Source organism: Zosterops lateralis (genome assembly GCF_965231275.1).
Source record: "Zosterops lateralis genome assembly, chromosome: 3".
Classification (NCBI taxonomy): Eukaryota; Metazoa; Chordata; class Aves; order Passeriformes; family Zosteropidae; genus Zosterops; species Zosterops lateralis.
In genome coordinates this window covers 1,198,405-1,222,533 of record NC_139764.1, presented here as the reverse complement: position 1 = coordinate 1,222,533, position 24,129 = coordinate 1,198,405, and the positions used below count along the sequence as shown (strand labels likewise).

Here is a 24,129-nt window from a genome sequence, read left to right as displayed (position 1 = left end):
TGAGCTGGGAAATACTACAGACCAAATTTGTCAAAACACAGGTGCTCTGACTCGGACTCTGAAAGCCACAGTTAGACAGATGAATGGAAGTGCTCTGCTTTCCCAGGCAGAAGATTCCAAGCCTCTCATCAGTCTCTCTAAAGCTGTTGGCATGTGCAGGAACAGGACATGGAGACAGATTAATCCTAAACAACAGTGTCCCCAGCTCTGAAAGCTCCAAGAATGTTGCTTGAAATACAGAGAACATTCCAGATCTGACTGCCCAGGGATTTGGTAGTTGCTGTCCATCCAAAGGAAGGATGTCCTCCCTTCCTGACAGCGCAGCATGGGGGGGGGTATGGCCCCAGCACATTCACAACCAGTCACTGCCTCCAGGACTTTGGGGACAGCAGCAAAAATCTGATCAGGGTGATGTGGGATGACAAAGATACTGAGAGTGAAGAGGACAGAAAGCTGAGGACCAAGTAAAATAAGAAAAGACAGTAAGAAGAGAAATCAGATAACAGAATGGTGGTGAGTGGGAGAGCAGACCTGCACTGAGTGGTGGTTTGCAAAACTGCACACACCCCACCCTATGATTTCAGTTCCTCCCACTTATTTCTGAACTTGTCCTTCCTACCCATGTTGTTGGACATGACCAAATCTACTGCCCTGAAACTGCCCCATTTTTGACAGCTTTTACCTACTTGTAAGGTGTGAAATTACAAATGTGGCTTGGAAAAATGTCAAAGCTGAGGTTAGTGACAAAACAATGTCCTTTGGGTGAACTGACAGTTTGCATTTTTGTGTTTGCCCTCACTCCCTATGGAGCAGAGGATCCCTGTGATAGAGGAAGAGAACAGGAAATCAGCAGGAACTGCAGCTAGTGTCTACTAGCTTTAAGTATATTTTTTATTAACTATTTATAGCAAGTGCCTGAGAATGCTGTATCTGCATATCTATTTGTCTAGTAATCCATGCCTTCACTTGAAGTATTTTTTTAAATGAGTCACAGAAGAGAAACTTTGCTATAGTTGTGCTTTTTAAAGAAAATTCCAACCAAAATTATGTCTCCTTTCACCAGCTTGAACAAGCCCCAAAACACCTCAGCAAGTTTGTTTATTTAATACCTGTAGTCTCTACACAGGACCACAACATTCAGTGATTCCTGTGCTTACATTCATTCCAAAGAGAAATGCCAATGTACAGGACATAAAATAGAAAATAGAGTTGGATATACAAATTATTATGTAAACCAAAAAGAACTATCAAATACCTTCTTAAAGCCAACCATTAAAAAATATATGGTCAAAAATTGTGGTTATCAATAATCCTCCTGATCCGGGGTAACAGTGAACGTAAAGAGTGGGAAAAGAACATCCACGTGGGTTTAGTAGAAGGAGATGAAGAGTCAGGGTAATTTTTAACAGATGAAAGACATGATGTGGGAAATGCAGTGACACATCAAATCATGTTGTGAAACCTTTGGATCCATGGTATTAACTGGCACTAGCTTGAGATCTTCTGGTGTTGAAAACAAATCAAGGAAGCCGACAGAGCAAGCAGCCCTTCAAGGACAGGGAAGACAGGTCTTTCCTGGGGACAGCGTCCATGTGGCTCTGAGGCTACTTTCCCAAAAAGTTTTCCCACCTCAACACTTTCAGTGTCCCCAAAGGAGGACAAAGTGCATTTTTCAGGCAGGGAGGACTCAGGGAAAAAAACCCTGAGAAAGTTGGACTGACTTCTTGTCTTGAGTGTTGCCTCAGCGTCCTTAAGCACAGTGAACTATCAGGGAGGGAGAGGATGGGAGTCCAGCCTGGCTGGAGACCCTCTGCGCTGGAGAAGTTGATGGTGGTGCTGTTAGGAGTGTTTTCTTTACTCTAGAGTTCAAAGCCAGTCGCTGCCTCTCCCCTTCTGCTTTCCCGTTTCCTCAGCCTTGCTTTCAGTGGCCTCGATTTCCTGTTTACAGTGAGAGGCTGCGGGGCCCGGTTGGTTTCTCTGACTCCTCACCTCCACCTCCGCCCCAGCTCGCTCTTGCCCGAGCTCCTCTCACCTGATCCCCACCCATCCTCTGTGGAATCGGCCTCCTCCCTGCTGGCCTCACCATTTAAAAATAGTGTGAAAATCTCTATTGGGACCACAGCTGTGCTGGTTCCAGTGCTAGCTCCTGGTGCTGAGCCTAGAGTCAGCTTTTCACATGAGCTCCAGCAACTCCAGTGCTGGAGCTATTCATGGCTTTTCACTTTCTTTCCACCTCTCCTGTGATTTACAGCAAGCAGGGCCCGAAGCAGGGAGATCCCTGACAGGGTACAGCCCCATGGGAAGACCCTGTGGCACCATACAAGGCCCAGGCCCCACATGTCACTGCCAACTTTTGGGAACAACCAGCGACTTATTTCAGAAAAAATGCCATTAGAGAGACACAGCAGCTCTTTCAGGCTCCTAATGGGGCAGTCACCCAGGAAGGCCAGGCTTTATCCCACACTTGGCACAGGCAGAGAACAGCTCTAATTCCTCACTGACCCTCTCAGCCAGAGAAGCCCCTGAAGGGAGAAGGCACAGCCCTTCTTACCCCGCATCACTTCACTCCTCTTGCACTCCCGCAACGTGGGAAAGCAAACCAAGCCCATTTGGAAAGTGGTGTGATCGGGGTTGGTCATGTTAAAATCTCTCCTGATTATTTCTACATGGTGTTTCACAATGACAGCAGGTTTTTGCAATGCTTTATCAACCCTTTCTACATTGATAAACTATTTTTCTGCTCTGAGGTTTCAGGCTAAAACACACACAGAATTAAAACCATGGAATTTTGGTTGTATGTTTCAGATAAAGAAAGATATGTACAGAAATGTGGTGCTTAGAGTCCTGACAATTTGGTTAGGCAAACAACGCAACTGTGACTCTCCTAATGCACAAAAACCCCCACAGTAAGGGCCAGGTGCATCCATGAGTGGTGACTCCAGGGATTTAACATGAGTCATGGGCTGTGAGTGCTATTTACAAACCTCGTGTGATGGCTTTGACAAATGTCCTTCACATTTTCAAAAACACAGTTACAGATTTTGAAGATTAGTTAAAACGAGAGGATATGGGTGGAGCTCCAAGTGTCCCACAGCTTGTGAAAACACTTGTTTCCCAAGGGCAAAGAGAAATGAGCAACATGCAAAACATGCGCAGCAGGAAAACGGAAGCCACTCTCAGAGCAGTATCGGTAATAGAGAATCTAACTTATCTTGAAGCAACACTGGGAAGGAAATTTCCTTTATGCGGAAGGCCCCATGACAATGCTACCACCAGACAGGGGCCTGCAAACTCCAGCACTGTGATTGTGATGCATCAAGGACTGACTTTGTTTAGGAATTTAGTAAATAAACTAGAGTTGGTATACTGAAAGCATAAACTGAGCTGGACAGGAGCACAAGCAGGCATCTAATCCCTTCCTTGCTTGAGGGGAGACCATTCTTCCTCCACTATTTTGTTGACAAAAAATCTGACAAAAATGCAGTCCACTTACTGAAAGCTCAGAGCTCAGTTACTGAGTCCCTAGTGTGGGACAGTGGGAGGGAGCTCACATACACCACCCCCTTGTCACATGCTCAGCTCTGCTGGGTGAACTCAACAGGGCTGTGCCAGAATAATGGTGAATTTGTTTTAATAACTGCCCTGGAAAAGGCAGGGCTACAGGAGCTGGCTGACAGCACCGTGGGCCCCGTGACCCTGTGTACTCCCATATACCAGTGGGCCTTATGGGCTCCAGGGCCTTTGTGTGCAGCAGCACTGACTGCAGCCGTGGCAAAGGTTACCTGTGTGGCCACCTGCCTGCTAAAAACAGCTTCCAGACACCCTGATCACTTCCATACTGGTCAAACCGCATTTCCAACAAACTGACCTTGAATTCCTTTCAAATGGACTGGCAAATCTGTTTGGGCCAGCCCTGCACATGTAAAATGACTTTGGGTGTGTGACAGCTCTCACCAGCTCCTGGGCAGGGGCAAAAGCCTCCACACAGTAAAGGGGGTGCTCCCAAAGGAGCCCAAACAGTGAAACTGGAGCACAAAAAGGAGAGCTGAAAGGAGCAATCTGGGACTGTTGCTGAGCTCTTGGCCCCTCAGGATAGCCCAGCCATCACTGGCACTAACAGCCTTCCTGCCGCGTCCAACCCAAGGGCAGTTGCTCTTGGCACTGGCACTATTGATGGATCCCTGCAATACCTCAGAGAAGACAAATTACAGATGACTTTTAATCTCTAACTCCAAAAGCTCCATCTCCTGCAGATTCCCATCTTATACTTCCATGCTGGAATTTCTCCAGCTTAAAATGATTACCTTTTTCACTATAGCACCAGTGTGTGCCCTACATGAAGCACTGCTTCATCTACTGACTCAGAGATCAGCTGAGTGCTGCCCTAAGCACACCACTTGTGCTGATATCCATGACCCACAGCTTCCCAGATTTTCCCAGATCATATCCTCATTTAACAGAGCACAGAGAAAACAAAGCTTCCTTTCACAGGACAGTATTCCCATTGCTGTTGGTGTTCAAGGTACAGGATGTCACCCTATGCTTTCTCACAGATGCAAGGATGTGGCGTGAAATAGCCAGTAATACTCACAGCTTCACAAATTCCAGCTGTGCTTAGAGGTTTTGCAGTTGAGAAAGATGCACAAGGGAAAGGTAGATCAGCTACTGGGACCAGAAGGTGGTGATCAAATAAGATTTTATCAGTAAACAACATGAACAGACGTGCTGTGATAACCTTCACTGTTTGTTGGAGTAAGTGAAGAAAGAAAGAGAATGTGAAATAACTCCAACATGGGTCCAGCCTCTGGTACTCCAGGCAGGCTTGGATGGAACAACCTGACCCTGAGGCACACAGAGCCCTCAGTGGGTCTGACACAGCTCCTTTGGTCACCACTCCAGCAGCACCTTGACAAACAGCACTGGTGGTTCCTGCTCCTTAGATTCCCTGTCCAGATCGAGGGCTGTGTGCTCAGAGGAGGCTGGGGACTGCCAGCAGCCCTGGGCTGTGCCTCAGGCTGGGGAAGGAGGCTGAGGCTGGGTTTGTGTGCTCCTCACAGCCCAGCAGGACCCCATCCTGGGGTGAAACATCCTGTGGGACTGCAGCTTGTGAGCTGTGTAGCTATGCAAAGCACTGAACTGATGCACCACTAAATATAGCCCAGAGGGTAAAATGCACTTCAGTGCATCCACTGAGGATCAGCTGAGGAGAGAAACACCTGGCTTGAGTAAACACTCCCAAAATGATGGCCTTTCCACATGGTCCTACACATGCTGCATTAGTCCTTGAGCATCAGGAAGCCCAGAGAACAATGCATAAACACACACAGCCAGGCACAGAGTCTAAATGGCAATATATTGGAATTGATCTATAGGGAAGAAAATTAAGGCAGGAGGGAAGATCACTATTAGCTACCAGTAGAGAAAAGGAAATTTTCTCTTAACATTCAAGTTTCTCTTAATATTCAGATGTCCTATAGCAATAAACTGAGCAGTGGATGCTGCTTTTCTCCAGCTGCAGATGACAGGTTAGCACTGAAAACTGGGATCGATAAAAATGGAAGAAACAGAGCTTAATGCAGAAGACACACATGCAGAGATAAGGAAAAAACTAGAACAAAACCTGCAGGAAGTCAAATTTACACATGAGGTACAGAGAACAAGATACACATGGGTCCTGTGCTTAGAAAAATGCATCTCCTTCACTTTAATCTTGCTGACAGTTTACCATGGAGGAATGGGAGTGGAGCAGCTGATCATTCCCATGCAAATAGGATGCATTTGTTAATGGTTATTTTATGGCACAAAGTAATCTGTGGAGTGACTTCCAATCCAAACTGGTGAGATCACACCAAAGCTTTTACGTGCTCCAGCATGACTTAAACAAGAACTTGAATGCAAATGTTAAAGATGACAAAGCAACGAGGGGATTTTGTTTGCACTGTTAAACACAGCGATTTCATTAGGATTGGTGATTTCATTAGGAGCAAAATCTTTGCTGCTTTCCCGACTCTGCTACATGGAAACAATTGTGGAGAAATCAGGGGTGTATTCAGCAATCCTTTTGCTTTTACTAGGAGGCACCAGCCAGCTGCTAAATCCTATTAAATATCTACCCTTCCCTAATAACTGTTGCAGCATGTGACCACTTTCACTGCTGAATATGCGCTGGAAAAGAAAAAAGGGAAAGCTACATAATGCGGCATGTGGAACAAACAATTCTGCTGCTTTCTCTCTTTGATGGCACTAAACCTCCCTCACACAATGACATGATGCACAGAACAATGTCCGGGAGCCAGCCAAGCATTACGGGGTGTGGAAGGGCAGGTCCCTTCATTGTCTTTATTTTTACACAGAGTTTATGGCATTCTGGTGTCAGCAACACAAAAATAAACCTTCCACAAGTCAGATGCTGATTCATGTACAGGAATTACTATGTTCACCTGCAAAAAGTTACTGTAAAGCCTCCCACAGCAAATAAGCATAAAAGTCGTCTGGGTTTAACAGATGAAACTGGTGGAAGAATTCAGTTTTTGATTTATACTTTTTGTTTCAACTCAGAATATGAAGATTATATACTTCAGCAGATTTAGAGGAGCAGCTGCCCAGCTCTCCCTGCATTGGTGATGGCTGTGTGAACTGCTGGTTTAACTTCAGGGGAGCAGAACACGCACCTGCTGAGTAACCATCTCTGACAACATGCCCAGCTCCCTCTGTGGAGAACACCCATCACAGGGCCCATTACAGCAACCAGTCAGCTGCTCTTCTGGTTCTCCAGGAGCCCCACCAACTGCTTGTTCTTCTGTATGAAATGCAAAGCAGCTACAGAAACACCACCTTTCTAGTGGGCCATTCAAATGGTTGAACACTTCTGGGGGCTGCTCTTGGAAATACCAACACCCAGGTTAAGCTTCAACCAGCACCTCTACCCTGGGTTGCACACAACCGCTGAACAAAATGATCACAAGGACCAAGGACCCCAAACTGTATCACAGAATCACAGACTGATTTGGGCTGCACAGGACATTAAATATAATCCTGTTCCATCCCCCAGCAGTGGGCCAGGACACTTTCCACAAGGCCAGGTTACTCAGAACTCCATCCAGCCCAGCCTTAAATATTTCCAGGCATGGGGCAGCCACAGCTGCTCTGGGCAACCCATGCCAGGGCCTCACCACCCTTGTAGGGAAGAATTTCCTCCCAACATCCCATCTAATCCTTCAGTCAGTGTGAAGCCATCCCCTCTTATCCTGTCACTCCAGACTCTTGTAAATAGTCTCTCTCCATCTTTCTTGTACCTTCTTCAGGCACTGTCAGGCAACAGTCAGGTCACCCTGAAGCTTCTTTTCCTCAGGCTGAACAATCCCAATTCTCTCAGCCTTTCCTGAAGGAGAGGTGCTCCATCTCTCTAACCATCTTGGTGGCCTCCTCTAGGCCTCTCTTCCTCCTTTCTGAAGACAGATGTTACAAAACTATATCTACAGAGAAATAGCAGAAGTACAGACGAATAAAGGAGCAACTTTTCACCTTCATGATGTGCAGTGTTCAAATGGGCCTCCTTTAAAAAGCAGCATGGAAGATGTCTCAGTGCAATTGGCATTTTACACCAAAGGACACAAACCCCTCATGGCTGATTTGATGTCTGTGCTTGTTGCCACTTTTCCCTTTTGTGTAAGAAACAAATCACTTTCATCAAAAGGAGCATGGAAAAAGCATCTGCCTGTCCCAGGACACTGACTTTGAAATTCCCACAGAAGAACAAAGAAGCTCACCGCACTGTTTCAAGTATGCACCATCTCGGGGGGGATCTTGGCAATCTCCTTTAAAACACATTATATGCATAATGCAGGGAAGTGCCAGGGGATTTTTGGAGGAGGCAAAAACATCTTTCTCTACTTGTCCAAACCACTCTTCGATTGGCAGTGTTGAATGAGGATGAGAGCAAGGCTTGGCATGGGCAGGGAACAAGCCAGGTACTTCCCTACATCAGATCCATCTTATTTCTTTCTGTGTTCAGCAAACCTAGCAGAATGAGAGCTTTTACAGTCAATTCCCACTTGTCTACAGGAAGCAAAGCAAGGGTAGGAAGAAGGAGCTGGAGGGTTTTATTATTTCTGTTCTCTTTTCAGCATTCCTCCCTCTTCTCAGCACTGCAGGAAATGCAGCTGCTCTCACACAAGACTACTGGCACTGCTATTCCCACAATGCAATTCCTGATGGTCCTGTGTGCCCAGCCTTGTTAGCCAGGGATTTGGAACTACAGAATTGTAACTGACATTAACCAGAGATGAGTCAGAGAGAGATGAGTATCAGGACTCAGCACTTCCCATGAGGACAGCAAAGTGCATGGTGAATCCCGTATTTCCAGAGCAAACCCTGGCATTGTGGATGACCACTTCCAGTGGCACATGTCACCCTGGAGGGAGGAGGCCTGCCAGGATACAAGGCTGGGGGGAGCCAAGTAAGGGCAATTCCAGTGGGGTATCCAGAAGAAAGCTGTCACTGTGAGGGTGCTGGGACACTACCTCCATCACAGGCTGTGGGAACTCCATTCTTGCTTTAGGGAGATTCAGAACTCGGGACAAATCCCTGAGCAACCTGATTCCATGCCTCTGCCTTGAGCAGGTGTGCTGGACCAAATAAACTCCTCTTCCAACCTGAAATATTCTGTGATGCTATGAACTCCAGCAAGCTTAAACAAGAATAGGCCAGAAGACTGCACTGCCAGTATTCCTGTGGAATCCCACTGACAGATTTCAGAGGGCTGTGGGATCTCTTCTTTCATCTGAGGCACAAGTCAAGACATTATATGAAGAGCAAAGTCAAAACTGTAGTATGTTTTGACCATGCTTCTGTAAAAACTCACTACCATCAGAATGAAGAATAGATGAAAGAAAGCCAAACCTTTGTTGGTTTCATGTTTAAATCTAATTCCACCTTAATGACAGAGAAGCATGAATAGAAAATAAAGAAATCTACAATGACTGCATTTAATCCTTTCACAATATTAAATCTCTGTGCTAAGAGATGTTATCATTATAATTAATTGCTGCTAAATTATAATTTTCATTATCACGGAAATATTTTAAATGGAAGAACATGTATTTAAACAACCACTGTGTTGATCAGGGATTAATAAAACCTGAATTCATAGCCTTGCTGAACAATGTGTTTAGTTCCTGCAGTTTCCATGGCCACACAATAATTTACTATCATTAATTGAGTGCTACATTGTAGAGTCAGATGCACTACACCGTGCTGACAGGATGCTGAATAAAAGCAGCAGCACCACAGGTAAACGAGACCATATCCCAGCAAACTAAATCCCAAAGGTGGAAACTAAAAGAGTAACAGCAACAAAGATACTGTAGGTTACAATAAAAAAAATCACTTGTATAACTGAAGGAACCTTGATATTTATAAAATGCCATTATTTCTAAAAAGGGAGTTTTAAAAATGCATTAATTTTAATGAGATTTGAGACTAACTGCTAATAAGAAGCATTAGAGGAAAAATCCCTAATCTTCTCTGGCTCTAATCTGCAAACCCATCATGCAGAGCTCCCAAGAAAGTCCTGGAGTTGGTATCTTTTGAGATTGACACCTTCACCTGTTTGCTTGCTTAAGAAAAGCTCTGGAAAACTGAACCATGATCTCAACTTGAACACACATTCCAACTAGTCACTCTGTACAGTAAAGGAGTTCTTTAAGAAATCCTGGGGCAATTAAAAAATAACAATAATAAGAATTCTTTCTTTTCATGCCACACCTTCTTTATTGAGACTTCTGAGGCAGAAACAAGTTACACATTAGTCCCTCACCTCAAAATTTTCTTACTTGCCTGTTTGAATCCAATCCAAAGGTCATTTACTGATCTGCTTTTATGGGACAATGTGGCATATTTAAGCAAAATCATTTCAGCCTTTGGAATTATGCAAGAGTGGGGGAAAGAGATCCCTTTCCAGCACAGTATTTCCTGTTTCAAAGCAGTACCAGAAAAAAACCCCTTTGTTTGAAACCCTCGGAAGTCTCTCTGAGATTTAAAAGGTGATGCAAATTTGAAGATATTAGAGTAAAATTACACTTTGGATACCTTAAATGTGTATCTTCATCCAGAAACATCACTTGTTTCTTGTTTTTCTAGTCTTAAAAGTGGACTTGTGAGTCCTACTGATTGTGCAAGGCCTTGACTGCAACAACTGAAAGGCCCTACATAGGGACAAAAGGCGTGGCTCCTGTGGAAGGGATCCAGGAGAGCTCCCTAGTATTCACCTTGACTTTTTTTCATTTTTAGCACAATGAGAAAATTATAAAAGCACTCAAAGGCTCCTGATCACAGTCATTTCACTGATGCCTCCTTAGCCATGTTACACATCATCTCGATACTCTGGGCTTTTGCCCCTCAAAATATGAATCAGTGATGCGGTGTTTTCTTTAAAAACCCTCAAAAAACCACAATAAAGCCCCAAACACACTATGAGGTAATGGAAATTAATAAAGGAAAAGCAACTTCTGAAAGTTCAGTGTCTAATTATCGCTCCCAGTTGTGTGTTAGTGTAACAGCAATGTCATTAGAACATAGTTCAGGTATTGGTTAAGCACAGAACTATTGCGCAGACTATTTGTGCTTGCACTCATCTTACACACCTCCACATGGATACAGGGATGCACAGGCATGAGAACACACTGTGGCATCTCACACTCATTTGTGTGTTCCTGAAGCCTCAGTCACAACTCACTGATTTTCAGGTTTCCAAACTTACACACATTTCACACATTTCAGCCTAACTCAGATACACCAGATGTTTATGCAAAAGAAAAAGCCCCATGAATGCACTCCTGAATGTGAACGCCAAGGTGACCTGCAGCTGATACCGGGGAAATGTTTCTAAACTTGGCAACAGTAGCTAAACCAGAAGGGAGAGTTGAGTTGTACAGCACAGAAAACAAATGGTGTTCTGGCTTTAGGTGGCTCACACAGGTACGCCTGAAACCTGCCAGGAACTGGATGGGATGGGTCACGCTCATGAGGCTGGAGGAGAGGGAAAGGACAGCCACAAACCCAGCACACTGAAACAAGCACTGCAGAGATCACACCACCCTGCCCAGCCATTTCAGTCATTTGGGAAAAACAAGGGGAAGTCCCCTTGGAGCTGCTGTTTTATTCCATGCTTGTCCCATCCCTGCTATACCCAGCCTGGAGAGCAGCTCTGCTGGCGCCAGGGCAGAGCTCCAAACCATCGCTGCAGGGGATGGCACTGCCAGGATGTGCTGCATGGTTAAAGGTTTTACATATTAGGTGTCTTTAACTGTTGTTTGCTCTCCAGGACAACTTGTGATTGCTTTTATTTAGGAAAAAAGTATGTGCAGTGAGGAATTAGCTGAAACACGGCTGGCGCCAGGCACTGAGGACACAGGAGCATCTTTCAAGTGGCAGAGAGCATCATTAGCCTCAGTGTGCTGGCAAACACCAGTGCAAATCAACTGTTAAGAGCAAAGGCTCTAGTAAATAAGGTTTATATCATGGGAATTTTATTTTATTTTATTATATAGCCTATTTTTGAGAAGAAGCAGAGAGAGAAGCATTTAGTAATGTATCAGCAGCAGGGGATTTATGGAAAAAATGTTTCATAACTTCCACGTCTCACCCTGTGAGTCCCTCTCATAAGGACTTAGGCCACAACTAAGAGCAACCAGCTCCAGATGCAACCAGCACTTAATCTGCTATTAAAGGCTGACAGATTATCAGTGCACCTGCACAAGTGACAGTGGCCAGGACATCACCCAGGGAACAGTTTGGAAACAGTCTGCAGGCATTGCCAGTTTTCTGAAGAGACTTCTTTGAGCTAGAAGTGACACACTCTGTTCCTGATCCCAGGGAAGGCTGTAATGATGAAACTCACCTCACACCCCACAAGGTGAACAAAGACATGGGGAGGAAGAACACGAGACACTCAGCACCCAAAGGTAAAGATAACCCAAATTATCGAACTTCCTGTGACGAGGACAATAGAAAGGTCAGAAGTTCAGAACACCACCAAATATTTGATGTTTCCAGACACCTCCCCTATTTATTCAGAGCCTGCCTTAGGTGCCATTCTGTAATGGCTCTTACTCATGCCAGCCTGCAATCACAGTACAGACACATCTGTGATTTCACAGCAGTCTCTCCCATTATATTGCCAGGCAATCTGAGCTGACAGAGGAACACACCCTGAAAAATGCAGCCGTTGTACTATCAAGGTCTAGCTTCCCTCCAAATAACTGTGGAAAGATACTAAAGTAGATGTAGAATTAATTATTACCCAAAGCAAACCATAGTTCGTTGGCTACAGGTGGGATGGTCAGGTTTTCACTTCTCTTTTTTCCTGGAACCAAATTACAATCAGATCGTATTGTCAAAAACTAGAAACACTTCCTGGACAAAATGAACATTAAGAACTGGACTTTAGAGGCTTTTTGAAAAGAGAAGGCAGAACCCAATATATGGTATTAGCATGGAGAAGCTGAAATCAAGGGGGAGCTGTTATTTGAGAAAAATGTAGGAATAGGAGTGGATTTGAGAGACAAAATCCCTCAGCACTGTGTTGTTGGTGCAGGTCCTTTTAATGGGGCTACACTGGTTTAGACTGAGAAGTGGGTGCTGCATATTGGCTGATTTTCTGCAGTTTACCAAGCCATTAAGTGAAATTTAGGTATCTTTATTAAACCATTGGGGTTTCATTCCAAGAAAAATCTGGGCAGCTGGTGTTTATTCTGTTCAGATAAACTCTTAAATCTCTTTGTAACCACATGTTGTTTTGCTTAATCTTTGAAGGCATAAGGTCACCCTTTGCTTGTGATTAGAGTACTGTGGTCACACAGATCATGTTTGTACCTTGCCACTGCACTTTTTTCACTGACCCTTTGGCGAGCAATTCTCCAGCTCCTCAACCTGAAAACAGTCCCAACAGAACTAAAACAGGCAAGAGAACTTAAAGCCACTAATCTCAAAACCAAGCAAATCCTAAGAAGCACATGCCCAGCTATTTTGGCAATATTGTCAGCAGAGATGTTTGCAGTCTCTGCAAGGACACCAAATATGCCTTGTGTACCATGCCATTTGGGATGATACTGCTCTTTTCCCCTAATATAAATAATATATAAGAATCATACTTGCAACCTCCTCCCCAAACAGTTTAGCAAAAATCAGTGCACGATTGTGCACACTACTGATTCCCACCAAAGAGCAAACTGACCCTGTCTAGTGCCACTATGTCATGTATGTGTAACTGGGTTTGTCCTTCCAAGTTCCAGCTTATATTTCTATGAACAAACCAAACTTGACTGAACATGGAATTATCAGTACTTCCAGTTATCCCACAAAAAGGCCACTTGTTAATGTCAGCCCTTTTACAAGCCCTTTGAAAAGGCAGAGTGTGGCCCCCAGACCATGTCCCAGTGGCTGCCTGCGTGTCTGCCGGGCTGTGCTGTTCCCTGCGCACTGAAGGGCCTTTCTCTGTAAGCTCCTTTCTCGGGAACAGTGGGGCATTGAGCAGGGCTACAAGGCTGGTTAATATTAGTTTGGCTACAGTAGTGCTCTCCCAACAAAGGAGGCTCTCAGCCCGGGATACCCTCGCTCCAGCAGCAAGCGCACAAGGGCTTTTGTCTGAGCATGGGCTCTCCTGGCCACTGTGACCTCGGGCTCTGCATCACAAGCCACAAGCATGAGTGCTCCCCATCCCTCTGGGCCTTTCTCTTCTGGTGAGGACTCAGCTCGATGCATTTTCAGGAGCAGTGAGCAATTTTGGGCTCACGTGCTCTCCTTAATTGCAGGAGGCTCTCTGTGTGGACAGGAGGGCCACAGTGACTCTGGGTCCCAACAGGGACACGACATGCTCAGGGTGCAGCTGGGAGTGAGGCCCTGCTCCCCACAGCACCCCTGTGCTCATTGGGTTCCCCTCTGCTTCTGCACACCACGCCACAACCTCTTTCCTGTTGCACTGAATTTCAGAGCTGCTGGAATGCAGAGTAATCCGTGAGCTTCTTATCCTCTCCACAAATGACCCTTTACTTTGAAAGGACTGGTTTTGAGTGGGAGGGGAGTTGTTTACTAATACTTATTAAATGACTTTTAATCTTTGTTGAAGTGTCACTTCACTTGGACAATCACACTGGGATAAAGGCCATCACCTGCCAGGCCAGATATAAGCATCCAAATGGAATTGCAGATTTGATTTCTTGTGGGAAGAGCAAAGCAGATTCTCAACCACCTTACCTATAGTATTCTACCTCCTTCACCACAGCTTTGAAAGTCAACAGAGACTAATTTCCAATATTTGGTGTAAGAGTTTTCCCAAGTTAATCTATTCGATGAAGATAATTCATTTTCACATGAGGAAATGATGTCATTGTCATACCCTGCTACTTAATCACTGATACTTAATACTTCTCGATTCAACTTAAACAGGAACAAAAAGACCTTCAGAGATGTTAGTAATAAAATACTCATGAAATTCAGACTGAGCAGAAGGGGTGCAATTACCAAACACCACACCCCACACAAAAGAGTTTAGTAGAGGGAAGAGAGAGTGGAGATTTTCTTCACCATTTCTACTAAGCTTAGGTAGCAGCTCATACACTTTAATAGTCAAAGCATGCAAGCAACAGAAAACAGAGAGATGAAAGAAACTAAGGAAAAAGAGGAAATCACAAACCCAAATTGGGAAAGAGCTCAGGAATGGAAAACAACCATTGTTCTGTTGTTCTATCACCACTTTCATCTCTGTCTGTAGGCTTATTTTATTGCCCCACTTTCCACACAACTTAATGGCAAAACCCACAATCCATTTGAATAGGGCTTTTGGATAGGAAAAATATTTGGAATAGGAGCCTATGCTCCCAGGTGATTACAACATGCCCATGAAACACTGGGATGGTCCGTGACACAGAGCTTCTTGGAGACATGGAATGCAGAAATACCCAAGGGCTGATTCCTGAGCTGCATTCCCAGATCCATGAGCTGTGGAGATTTACACCAGTTGAGCACCACACAAATCATTTTACTCTGGCTACGCATCTCCTGCAGGGTATTCAAAACATCCCACTGTCCCATGTGAAAATATCTGCTGACAAGCTTTTATTTCACTGTAGAGCCACAAAAAGTGCTCTAGAACTTCCCTTTTTAAAACAAAATTAAGCTAGAGCACTTTGAGATTTCTGATTGTTTTAAAATTAGTTTCCTTACACACACAGTTGAAAAACCAAATGTTACAAACATACTCTAAATGAAAACCAAAGAGAATAGACTACAAAAAACCTGAGCCAACAGCTTGGAGTTGTAAACTTTCACAGTTATTTCAGTGAGAAGCCAAATCCAATATAAATGCTTACTTTTGACCTATAAGCAGAAATACCTTACCCTTAGCTCCTTTAACTTGCCTTCTCTATCTCCCTAAGTACCAGACTACACAAGCAGAAAAGGTAAATTTTTGCCTAAGGACTGAGTCAGGATTTGGATATGTTTGCAGGGATCTTTGCACTGGAAGGAACAGGGACCCATCTATCACAGAAATCACATCTATCACATCTATCACATTTAAAGTCTGTTTGGATCTCTTTGAAACTCTGCAAATCTGACAGGGCTTCCAACTGTGCAGCTTGTGCTCAGGTGCTCACCCAAACCAGAAGACTGAAGTATGCTGTGTACACATTCAGGCTTTGGAGTGTTGCAGACGCCAGAAAATCAAGCAAAATCTGCCACACAAACAAGAATTTCCACCTTTGGTGGATCTGAGAACATGGGGTGGGGGTGGGGGGGTAAGCCAAAAATCCCTGTAACCCAGACACATTTCATCTAGAATGAAATTCAGCCTCCCTGCATTTCAGCTTTAACAGAAATTACCATGACAAGAAATGCCAGTGACCCATTTGGTAGACAAAGTAGGGTGTCCTAGGTCAGTAATCAGTGCCTGGAGCTATGCAGGTCACTGCTCCCAGGAGACTCAAAGCCTTCCCAAGGTAGATCTCCCAACCAGGAAGGCGACTGCTGAAACTGGCTGCTCAAAGGGCACCCGCGGGAGAAACTCCAAGCATCCTGGTGTCACAGAGGGCGTCTCTGCCCTAGTGCAGGACAGCACCCCAAGTCTTGCAAAGTGCTCTGTTGGCAGCAGGAGCTCCCTGTTTAACCTTGAGCAGAGACAGGGATTTGGGGGAAGATTTTCTTGCCGTAAAAGCTGTGGGAAAGTTCTGCTTGAGAACAGAAAACCAAGAAAATCTTCCTGCTGTAATGCAGCATGGACGGAAACCAGCCTACACATACAGTCGTACATGATCAAGCTGATTACCACTGACCACTCGAAAACTGAAGTGGTGTGTGTCTCTTTTTGTGCCAAAACTCCTTGGGTCACTGCAGATCAAAGGATTCCAAGCCAAAGAGCTCCCCTTGAGAGCTGACAGAGCTGAAAAGCTCTTTTATCAGAGAGAGGGGCTTTTCCCCAAACACCCAAAATACAGTTGCATTGCCTTTCCTGGTGCAGGTAGTGCTGTGCAGCCATAGTCAGCCTCGCATCCCCATGAAAGAGTTGAGAACTGATCTTAAACAACTCTGATGGGAAAGGCAGCCCACCTTTCCCACAGCTTATTCCAGTGTCCAGTTTTTCAAACATACTGTTTCTAACACAGCTGAAAATAAAGTCACTTCCTCTCACGCAGCCTGAGCACCCAAACACACCAGGCTCCCACTAAAATGCCCAGTGCCCAGCCTGAAAGGCAGCATTACAAAAATGCCCAAACCTGAAATGCCCCACACAGCAGGACACACGGCAGAGCTCCTTTGAAAGCTGGCTTTCCTCTGGGACTTATCACGAGTGCCGATCTAGCTCACCCCCACCCCTCAAGATTTCACATTTGTAATTACCACTGGAAATCTCACACCTCAGGCACAGCCCCGGAGCTGAGACCCAACTTTCCAATGACAGGGCAGGAGCTGATAGAGTCACCAAGCTCCCGAATGCCAGAGACATTAATAAATACCACCGTCCTGCTAACCGGGTGGGAAAGAGCCCCTGAAGCAGTGATGATAGCTGCTTCCCTGTGTGCCCTTCCCGCTGGAAGGTGATACAGCTGCAGAGGTGATACAGCTGCAGGGATCTCCTTCCAAATTCCTGACTTGCATTAACTACTTCCTGCCAGCTCCTATACCCCTGCCCAGCCAATCCACAGAATCCCACTACATTGACATAGCACGGGTGACAGCCTTCGTTTTATAACAACGTATCTGGTTTGATTTGCATTTAATTCCTCAATGTAGCAGGACAAACTTCCTCCACTGACAGAACCTGCATAAGCTCCATGGCAAAGTGTTTCCCACAAACAAGTTTTAGGGTTCTGTCTTTACTTGCAGCGAGCAACTGCAGCCGTGCAACCTGATCCCTTTCTCCTGCACAAGTGGCCATGAGAACCAAAACTCCACACCTAGGTTTAAGATGATAGCAACCACTGATAGTATCACCTACTTATCATTCCAGGACCAGGTGAACTAAGCACAGTAGGAACTTAATAAAAGAAACACAGCTTGCTAAAACATATTTCTCCTCACACCTGTGCTGACATTCTCACAAGCACAAGGACCGGGTAAGCTAAACTCCTGGGCTATCGTACACTGGACTTCAGGCCTTCTTCTGACACAAAGACAGTCTTGATTCATTCCTAGCAATGCCTTCTGCCACATCCTGCTTCTCTTTGGCCCATCAAGGCAAACAGGAGCTGGAATCCCCTGCCAGGTGATTCCAGGTGCAGAAGGAGTCAGTCTGGTCCCTTCAGAGCAGTCCCACAACCTGCACTGGCTTCACAGCCCAGCAGGACTGGGCTGGAAAATCTGCTTTAATTACCCCACAGCCATCATCAAGCTGAACACGAGTTTCCTTACAATCATCACTTCAAGGCATTTAAAAGAGGTGGAACATAAGAGTGCCTATGGAATCATGTATGATGTGAATTACTGTGTTCATAGCATTTTGGGGCAGAATTAGGCTGGCTCCTCTCCTCATGTGAAACTGGCAGTGTCAAACCTCACATATTGTCTATCTTAGGAAAGAGGAGATCAGAGAGTTGTCTTCTACTCATTGCTGATTCAGATTTCTCTTAGTACAGGGCCTGAGCATTTGCTCTGTGTTATTTTAGACAAAACAACATACTCCCAAGTGCTTTTTTTTTTGAAGAAAAGTCAACATTCACTAGATCTAAACAGTACCTTGCTATAATCTAGTTCAAAGCTGGGGATTCACATAATAACTGTAGGAACTGTAAAGAAAAGAGAGGTGTGTGAAGGACATGAGCAGAAGTTAAGAGTAATCTGTGTGGTGCCAACGCTGGTGCTGCTCCAGAGGACCCTCCTACCAGAAGCAGGAGGAGTGAAACAATTATGAAGGAGTACTTGATTATTTTAAATGCATCTGCTCTTACTTGTTTGTACACCTCTATTGTGAAAGAGGTAAAACTGGTGATAAATCTGTAGTTTTTAAAAATTACATATATTCAGCTCATCTTCGCTGGGCTTGAGCCTTGCCCAGTGCCACAGAACACTCCCTGTTCACACCAAGAGCCTTGCAGCAAGAATCCCCTGAAAATCTTACAACCCCAAAACAATGGCTTTGTAGACATTCCTCAAGCAAAGAGCCACTAATCCGAGGAAAGACCTCGTCTGTGTCAGCAGAGTGAAGCCACTCCCTTTCCATCACACACAATATTTTGGATGGTTATTTAGCATTTCATGGAGTATCTGGTGCATAATTTACAACATTGCCTGCACCTAAGCTCCACCCTGAACAAGATCCCTGGCAGTACTCATTTTCAGGCCTGTGATATGAGTAAACATCCACTGGATGGTCTGCTGCAAAACTGCACAGGATTTACTGCACTTTATCTCTTCTGCTGGAGGAAATTGCAGTACTTTAGGGAGAGCACTGGATCTTTTTTTAACCTCTTTTAAGCCAATTTTTTTTAAAAGTCGATGCATTCCACTGAAGGGAAAACTCACTTTCTGTGCTTTCAACAATGCGGTCTGCTTTCCTCTTTCAGTGTGATGTAAACACACAGATAATGGATTCCTGAAGCAGTGACCCTGAAAATGATAAAATCTGCCTTCTTTAGACTGCTAACTAAACCAGCAAAGAAAGAGACATGAGCCAGGTTTCATGCCTCAAACTTAGTTCATGCTACAAACTTAGTTTGTGTTACTTCATGCCACAAACTTAGCTCTTTCCAACACAAGTACCACAGCCTAAGATCTGACAGATGTCCAAGATAAAGCCCATAATGTATTCCCTCATGTGCAAGTTTGGAGCCTCGATTTTTCATGCCTTGTCCCAGGAATTTCCATGTTCCCAGTGTTCAGCATGCTGTCATTTTGCCTCATTACATGGAATATGCAGCCATTGCTGTGAGCGGTTTACAAAATAAACCAATGCTATGAATGAAACTTTTTTTCCCTCCCTCCTTAAGCCAACAAATAGGAACATTCTTTGCATGAACCAGGCTCTTGCCCCCTCTCTCACAGGAGCCACAAACCACACTTGCACAACAGACCAGAGTAAATTAAGAAATGTGCACAGAAGGGTGGCACTTCACTGTACTCAAGCTGTTCTGGGACTATCTCCAGAGTCACATGGATCTAGAGGAAGAGTAGGTTTGATTTCAGTGAAGAATTCTTTTTTATTTTGCAACTGCAATCCCGGAGTTCATTCATTGTTGGGATGTGTCTTCCACAGAGAAACAGCAGAGCTTGTTTTACCCTGCCTGAGGCAGGGAGCTGCTGGGGACCATCCTCCCCCTGCACTGGGGGTCTGCAGCCCAGGCTGAGGCCTACCCTCCCTGCAGAGAGCACACAGCACCCTCAAAAGAAATCTCTGGTTCTCACACAGACGGGGAATTTAATGGGAAAATATTAATGGACATTGTCCCTGTCTAAAACTAAAGAAAACTGGGAATGTTAAAGTACACGAGTGCTTTCTCAGATATCTACAGCGTGAGCAAACTAACTTGTTAGGGAATTATGCAACTGCTCTTCATTTGAAGAAGTGAAGCCACTCACCTCTGCAGGAGGTACGCAGGGGTAGGAAAGGGCCCTTGCACTGCAAATTGCACCCAAACACAGCTAGGATTTAGGACTGATGGCCAGTTTAAACTGTATTTTATTTAAGGATAAAATAGACGACTGCTTGCACACTCTCCCCCTTACTGATCTAAAAGACGTGGTCTGGCTTAGTCCTCACTGCAAGGCTGTAGTAAGGCTGGACACATACCTTAACCCTGTGTAAGGCTCGGGACACCCTCGGAGTGAGAAAAGCCACAGCATATCCTTTAAACGCTTTGATCCCACAGAACCACTTTTGTCCTCCCTCACTGACACCTTGGTGCACTGAGAAAAAGCCCGGACTAACATGTTTACAAGGATCATAGCATGGCAACACCTCCAAAAAACCCGCACAGGCTTACCTTGTAACTGCTTGAATCGTCCTTCTAACTGGTTATAGTTATACGGCACCTGAGCTGCGTATCCTGGGGACAACGGCCCGGGCATACTGGTTGATTTTTGTAATTCCATTTATAGGTAGCGCAGGGATACGATGAACTGCAGCATAAAGGAACCACAAGTTTCTTTACCATACATCCAGGTAAATCCCAGCTTCCTCCAGTAGTTTGGCGTCAGTCCCTAGCGAAAACGCTCCCCCTTGAGCCCTAGGTAAATAACAGCTTCGGTTCAAAATCCAGCAGTGTGGCTTGGCGGTAAGCTCTCTGTAATAGATTCAAACTTAAAGAACCAGGAGGGTGGTTTTGGGTTGATTTTTTTTTTCCCCAGTTCCACAACAGGCAAGTCTGAAGTGCTTGAATCTGATTCAAATGCTCGTCTGTCTCTCGCGAAACCAAGTGAAATAAAAGCAAGCCTGCGATTCAGGCCGAAGTAAAGGCAGCATGGAGCCACGCGCTGCCGCCCTGGCCGGCGCTCCCAGGAGCTGCGCACACCTCAGACCTTTCTGCTGGTTTGTAATATAAACAGCAGCCGCCCGGGCGCGGGCTGATGTCACTCGATTACCATACGGCACGGTGGAGGAAAGGAAGGCTGTACCATGGGCGAAGGGGCGGCGGAGCAGGGGAAGAGCGGCCCGGCTCATGCAACGCCCCAGCGAGTCCTTCCGCCGCGCCCCGGGAGCGGCTGCCCGCGGGGTCCCGGCCCCGCGCTGCCGGCACCGCCGCCGCGCACGGTGGTACCTTCCCGAGAGAAGCTGCTGGAATTACAACCTTTTGTTAGGAGCCTCACGTAACGGAAAGGTCTCAGATTACTATCGTTGAAAAGGAGGGCACTTTTCTTTACTTATCTGCGCGGCTGTCGGCTTGCAGAAGCACCGCACGCACACAGAAGCGCTCATTCAGTATGTAGCACCAGCCGAGGAGGGGACGCGAGGAGATGTACGCTCCAGCACACCGGGAACAAACAAAATCTTTGTCGAAAGGTTCTTTAAACAGCCAATTCCTGTCACTTTGGTTTATGTTACTCGACGATATTGAGGATTTTGACATGCCCTGTGCATGTGGCTCCTTGCCCAGTTATCAGTGTGTTGGGCATTACTGCAAGATTAATGGGCTGTGCGCTGAGGGGAAGGGCTCTAACGTAAATAAAGATGCCTCGCCGAGCTCTGACTGGCACCTCAATACCCTGCTGAAATACAAAAGTGCACAGCAGCAACAGCAGCTGGGCTTGGCCCTGGAAGTCAGTTCCTGCATATGGTATTAGATACAGGATGTCAGTTTTCCCTCAGGGACATAAGCTCCCAGCCCTTACTTAGTTGTAAGTAAAATTAAAAGGTCAATTCCACATTCATAGTCTCAGTATATAACATTTGACTGTTCATTTTTAAAACTGCTGATAATGTTCACACAAATGTTTTCTCTTTTTTTTCTTCTTCTCTTGCATTTCCAAATTCCTTTCCACTGGAATCCATGTTCTCTCCTCCTCCCACTCCATCCCTTCATTAAACATTTCAAAATGTTGCCTTTGTTTTGATACCTCATTTCACAAGGTTTAAGTCATATAGTAATTTCAGTGAGGACAATTTCTGTGGGAGAAGCTCAGCCCACTCCCCTGACACACTGCAGCCCAAGGTCCTGCTTGGTGCAAGGTGGAAATTCAACCAGCCATTACCAGCACATCAGGGAACAAATGTGCACAAAGTCCAGTTTAGGGAGAAGTGATGGAAGTCGACGCTTCTCAGCTGAAGCTGGGGTTTCCAAAAACACATAGACTGTTGAAAATGGCTGGCACACTGCTCCTGAGGTCATAAATGCATTTAAAATATTTACGGCTTTTAACTATACTATTTTACCTAAAGCACCACCATAGCTCCAGTCTAGTGTTATATTGATACAGAAGGACTTTTACTGGGGTATTTCAGTGCATCCCTTTATTTCAGTAGAGCTGTATTTACACTAGGCTCCTGGTCCTACAGCACACCTCAAGAAGAGCCTGAAACACCTCTGAAAGCTGGCCTTCACTCCCTTCATCACTACCCCCACTTGGTCACGGAGGACTCCTCAGCTGCCCTAGACAAGTTTTATAGTATCAGGGAGGAACGTGGCTGTGTAGGGGACCAGATCCTGCAGGCTCATGCCCTAAAAACAAGTCTGGAAGGTACCAGGGGGACCTGAGGAAGCACCTGCAGTTGCAGCCCCAGCAGGCAGGATGCTGCTCTCCAGACAACAATGGGCTGATGTGGCAGGCTCCCACTAAATGCTCCCCTGATAATCTTTGTGCAGCCAGATGTCCCTCCAGCACACAGGCACCCACACGCCAGCCCTGGCCATGGGGTTTCCTGGGAAGAAGGGCTGCACAAAATACCAAAGGCTCCTGAATTCCCAGGAGCAGAGCTGGGTAAGCTGAGCCGTTAACACAGCAAGGTGAACTCTGCCGAGATGGAGGAGCACGTTTTGCCCAGCACACAAGTACAGGCGCATTTCCATCACGGATATTTCTCCTGCAGCATTCTAACAACAGCAGCTTTTGCCTGCCATGCCTGACCTACGCTATAATTAAATGCAAACCCTTCCCCTCAAGAGCAGGCAGGCAGCCAGGTCCTACCTGCAGGCATATCAACTCATTCTGTCCCACCTTGAACAAACAGGTGTTGCTATGTGAGCTCAGAACATAAAACTAAAGTCCAAGTGGCTGACGGGGAAACTGGAGCATTTTTAACACCATGAAGGCCATAAGTCAGGAAGTTTTCCCCAGCTGAAAGCTTTCCCAAAACCTTTGGCTGGCAACACGCTAATGCACGTGGTCATTATTAAAAATGTTAAAAAGTAAACTATTGCAAAAGGAAAATATTAAAACCTAAAAATAATTATTTGGCTTTGGCCCATATAAAACATAGACTGGCCTTACCTACTCCATCATGAAACATTAACACCACACACAAAAATTTACATTTCAGCTCGTCCCCTGTGGGACAACTGAAGCTGGCAAGCTTCAAGAGATACTGAACAAAATTTGGGGGTTGATATTTTTTTTTGTCCTGGTCCCCTCTCTGTCCCTCCCAATTCTGCCCTGCCCAGTAGCACTTAACACTGCCTTAAAGGAAGGGAACTGCAGCAGGTATGGAGCAACACAGGCTACACAGGGAGTAGGGGAAAAGCTAAAGGAAAAGGGAAGAACCTGTGCTTGAACTGAGTTTATTTTGTTCAAGGTCTGACAAATAGAGACACCAGACGCTGACGTGTTGTCAGCAGCACTTGCTGTGAATATCTGACCTCATTTGAGCTGCCGTCCAGGTTGGCATTTGGGCTGAACAATGTGTCCCCCAGCAGCAGATGTGACAGACTTTGCTGATGACGGTTCAGCTCCTGGGGCTGGCTCTGGTGCCAGGCTCAGCTGCCAGGGCCTTCCTGCTGCTTTGCTGTGCACTGCTGTACATCTTAAAGGCTCTGCTGAACAAGTTGGTGGGAATTCAGTGGAAAGAGCAAAGCAAAATGGGGACATGTCTGTGTTTGTGAAATGCAACACGGTATGTAGCAAGGCTGCTTTCAAACGGGCATTCTGCCAGCTCCTCGTTTTTGTGAGTCACACCAAGCCTAATCCAGTCTGCTGTTGACTGCAAATGAG

The 24,129-nt window shown here is 45.5% G+C and overlaps 1 protein-coding gene across 4 annotated transcripts in view; it reads right to left on the bottom strand.

Annotated features, from left to right (window-relative positions):
* Positions 1–24,129, bottom strand: part of SPTBN1 (spectrin beta, non-erythrocytic 1) — a 117,112-nt gene that overhangs the window by 48,295 nt on the left and 44,688 nt on the right. Inside the window, exon 1 of one of the 4 annotated variants that reach the window (XM_083858601.1) lies at positions 20,472–20,837. The exons of 2 other annotated variants lie outside the window; for them this stretch is intronic. In XM_083858601.1, the coding sequence (XP_083714727.1) occupies positions 20,472–20,580 (109 nt within the window). In that variant the 5' untranslated portion in view covers positions 20,581–20,837. Of the gene's footprint in view, positions 1–20,471; positions 20,838–24,129 lie in introns of those variants that run through there. One more of the 4 variants, XM_083858600.1, reaches the window with a different exon arrangement.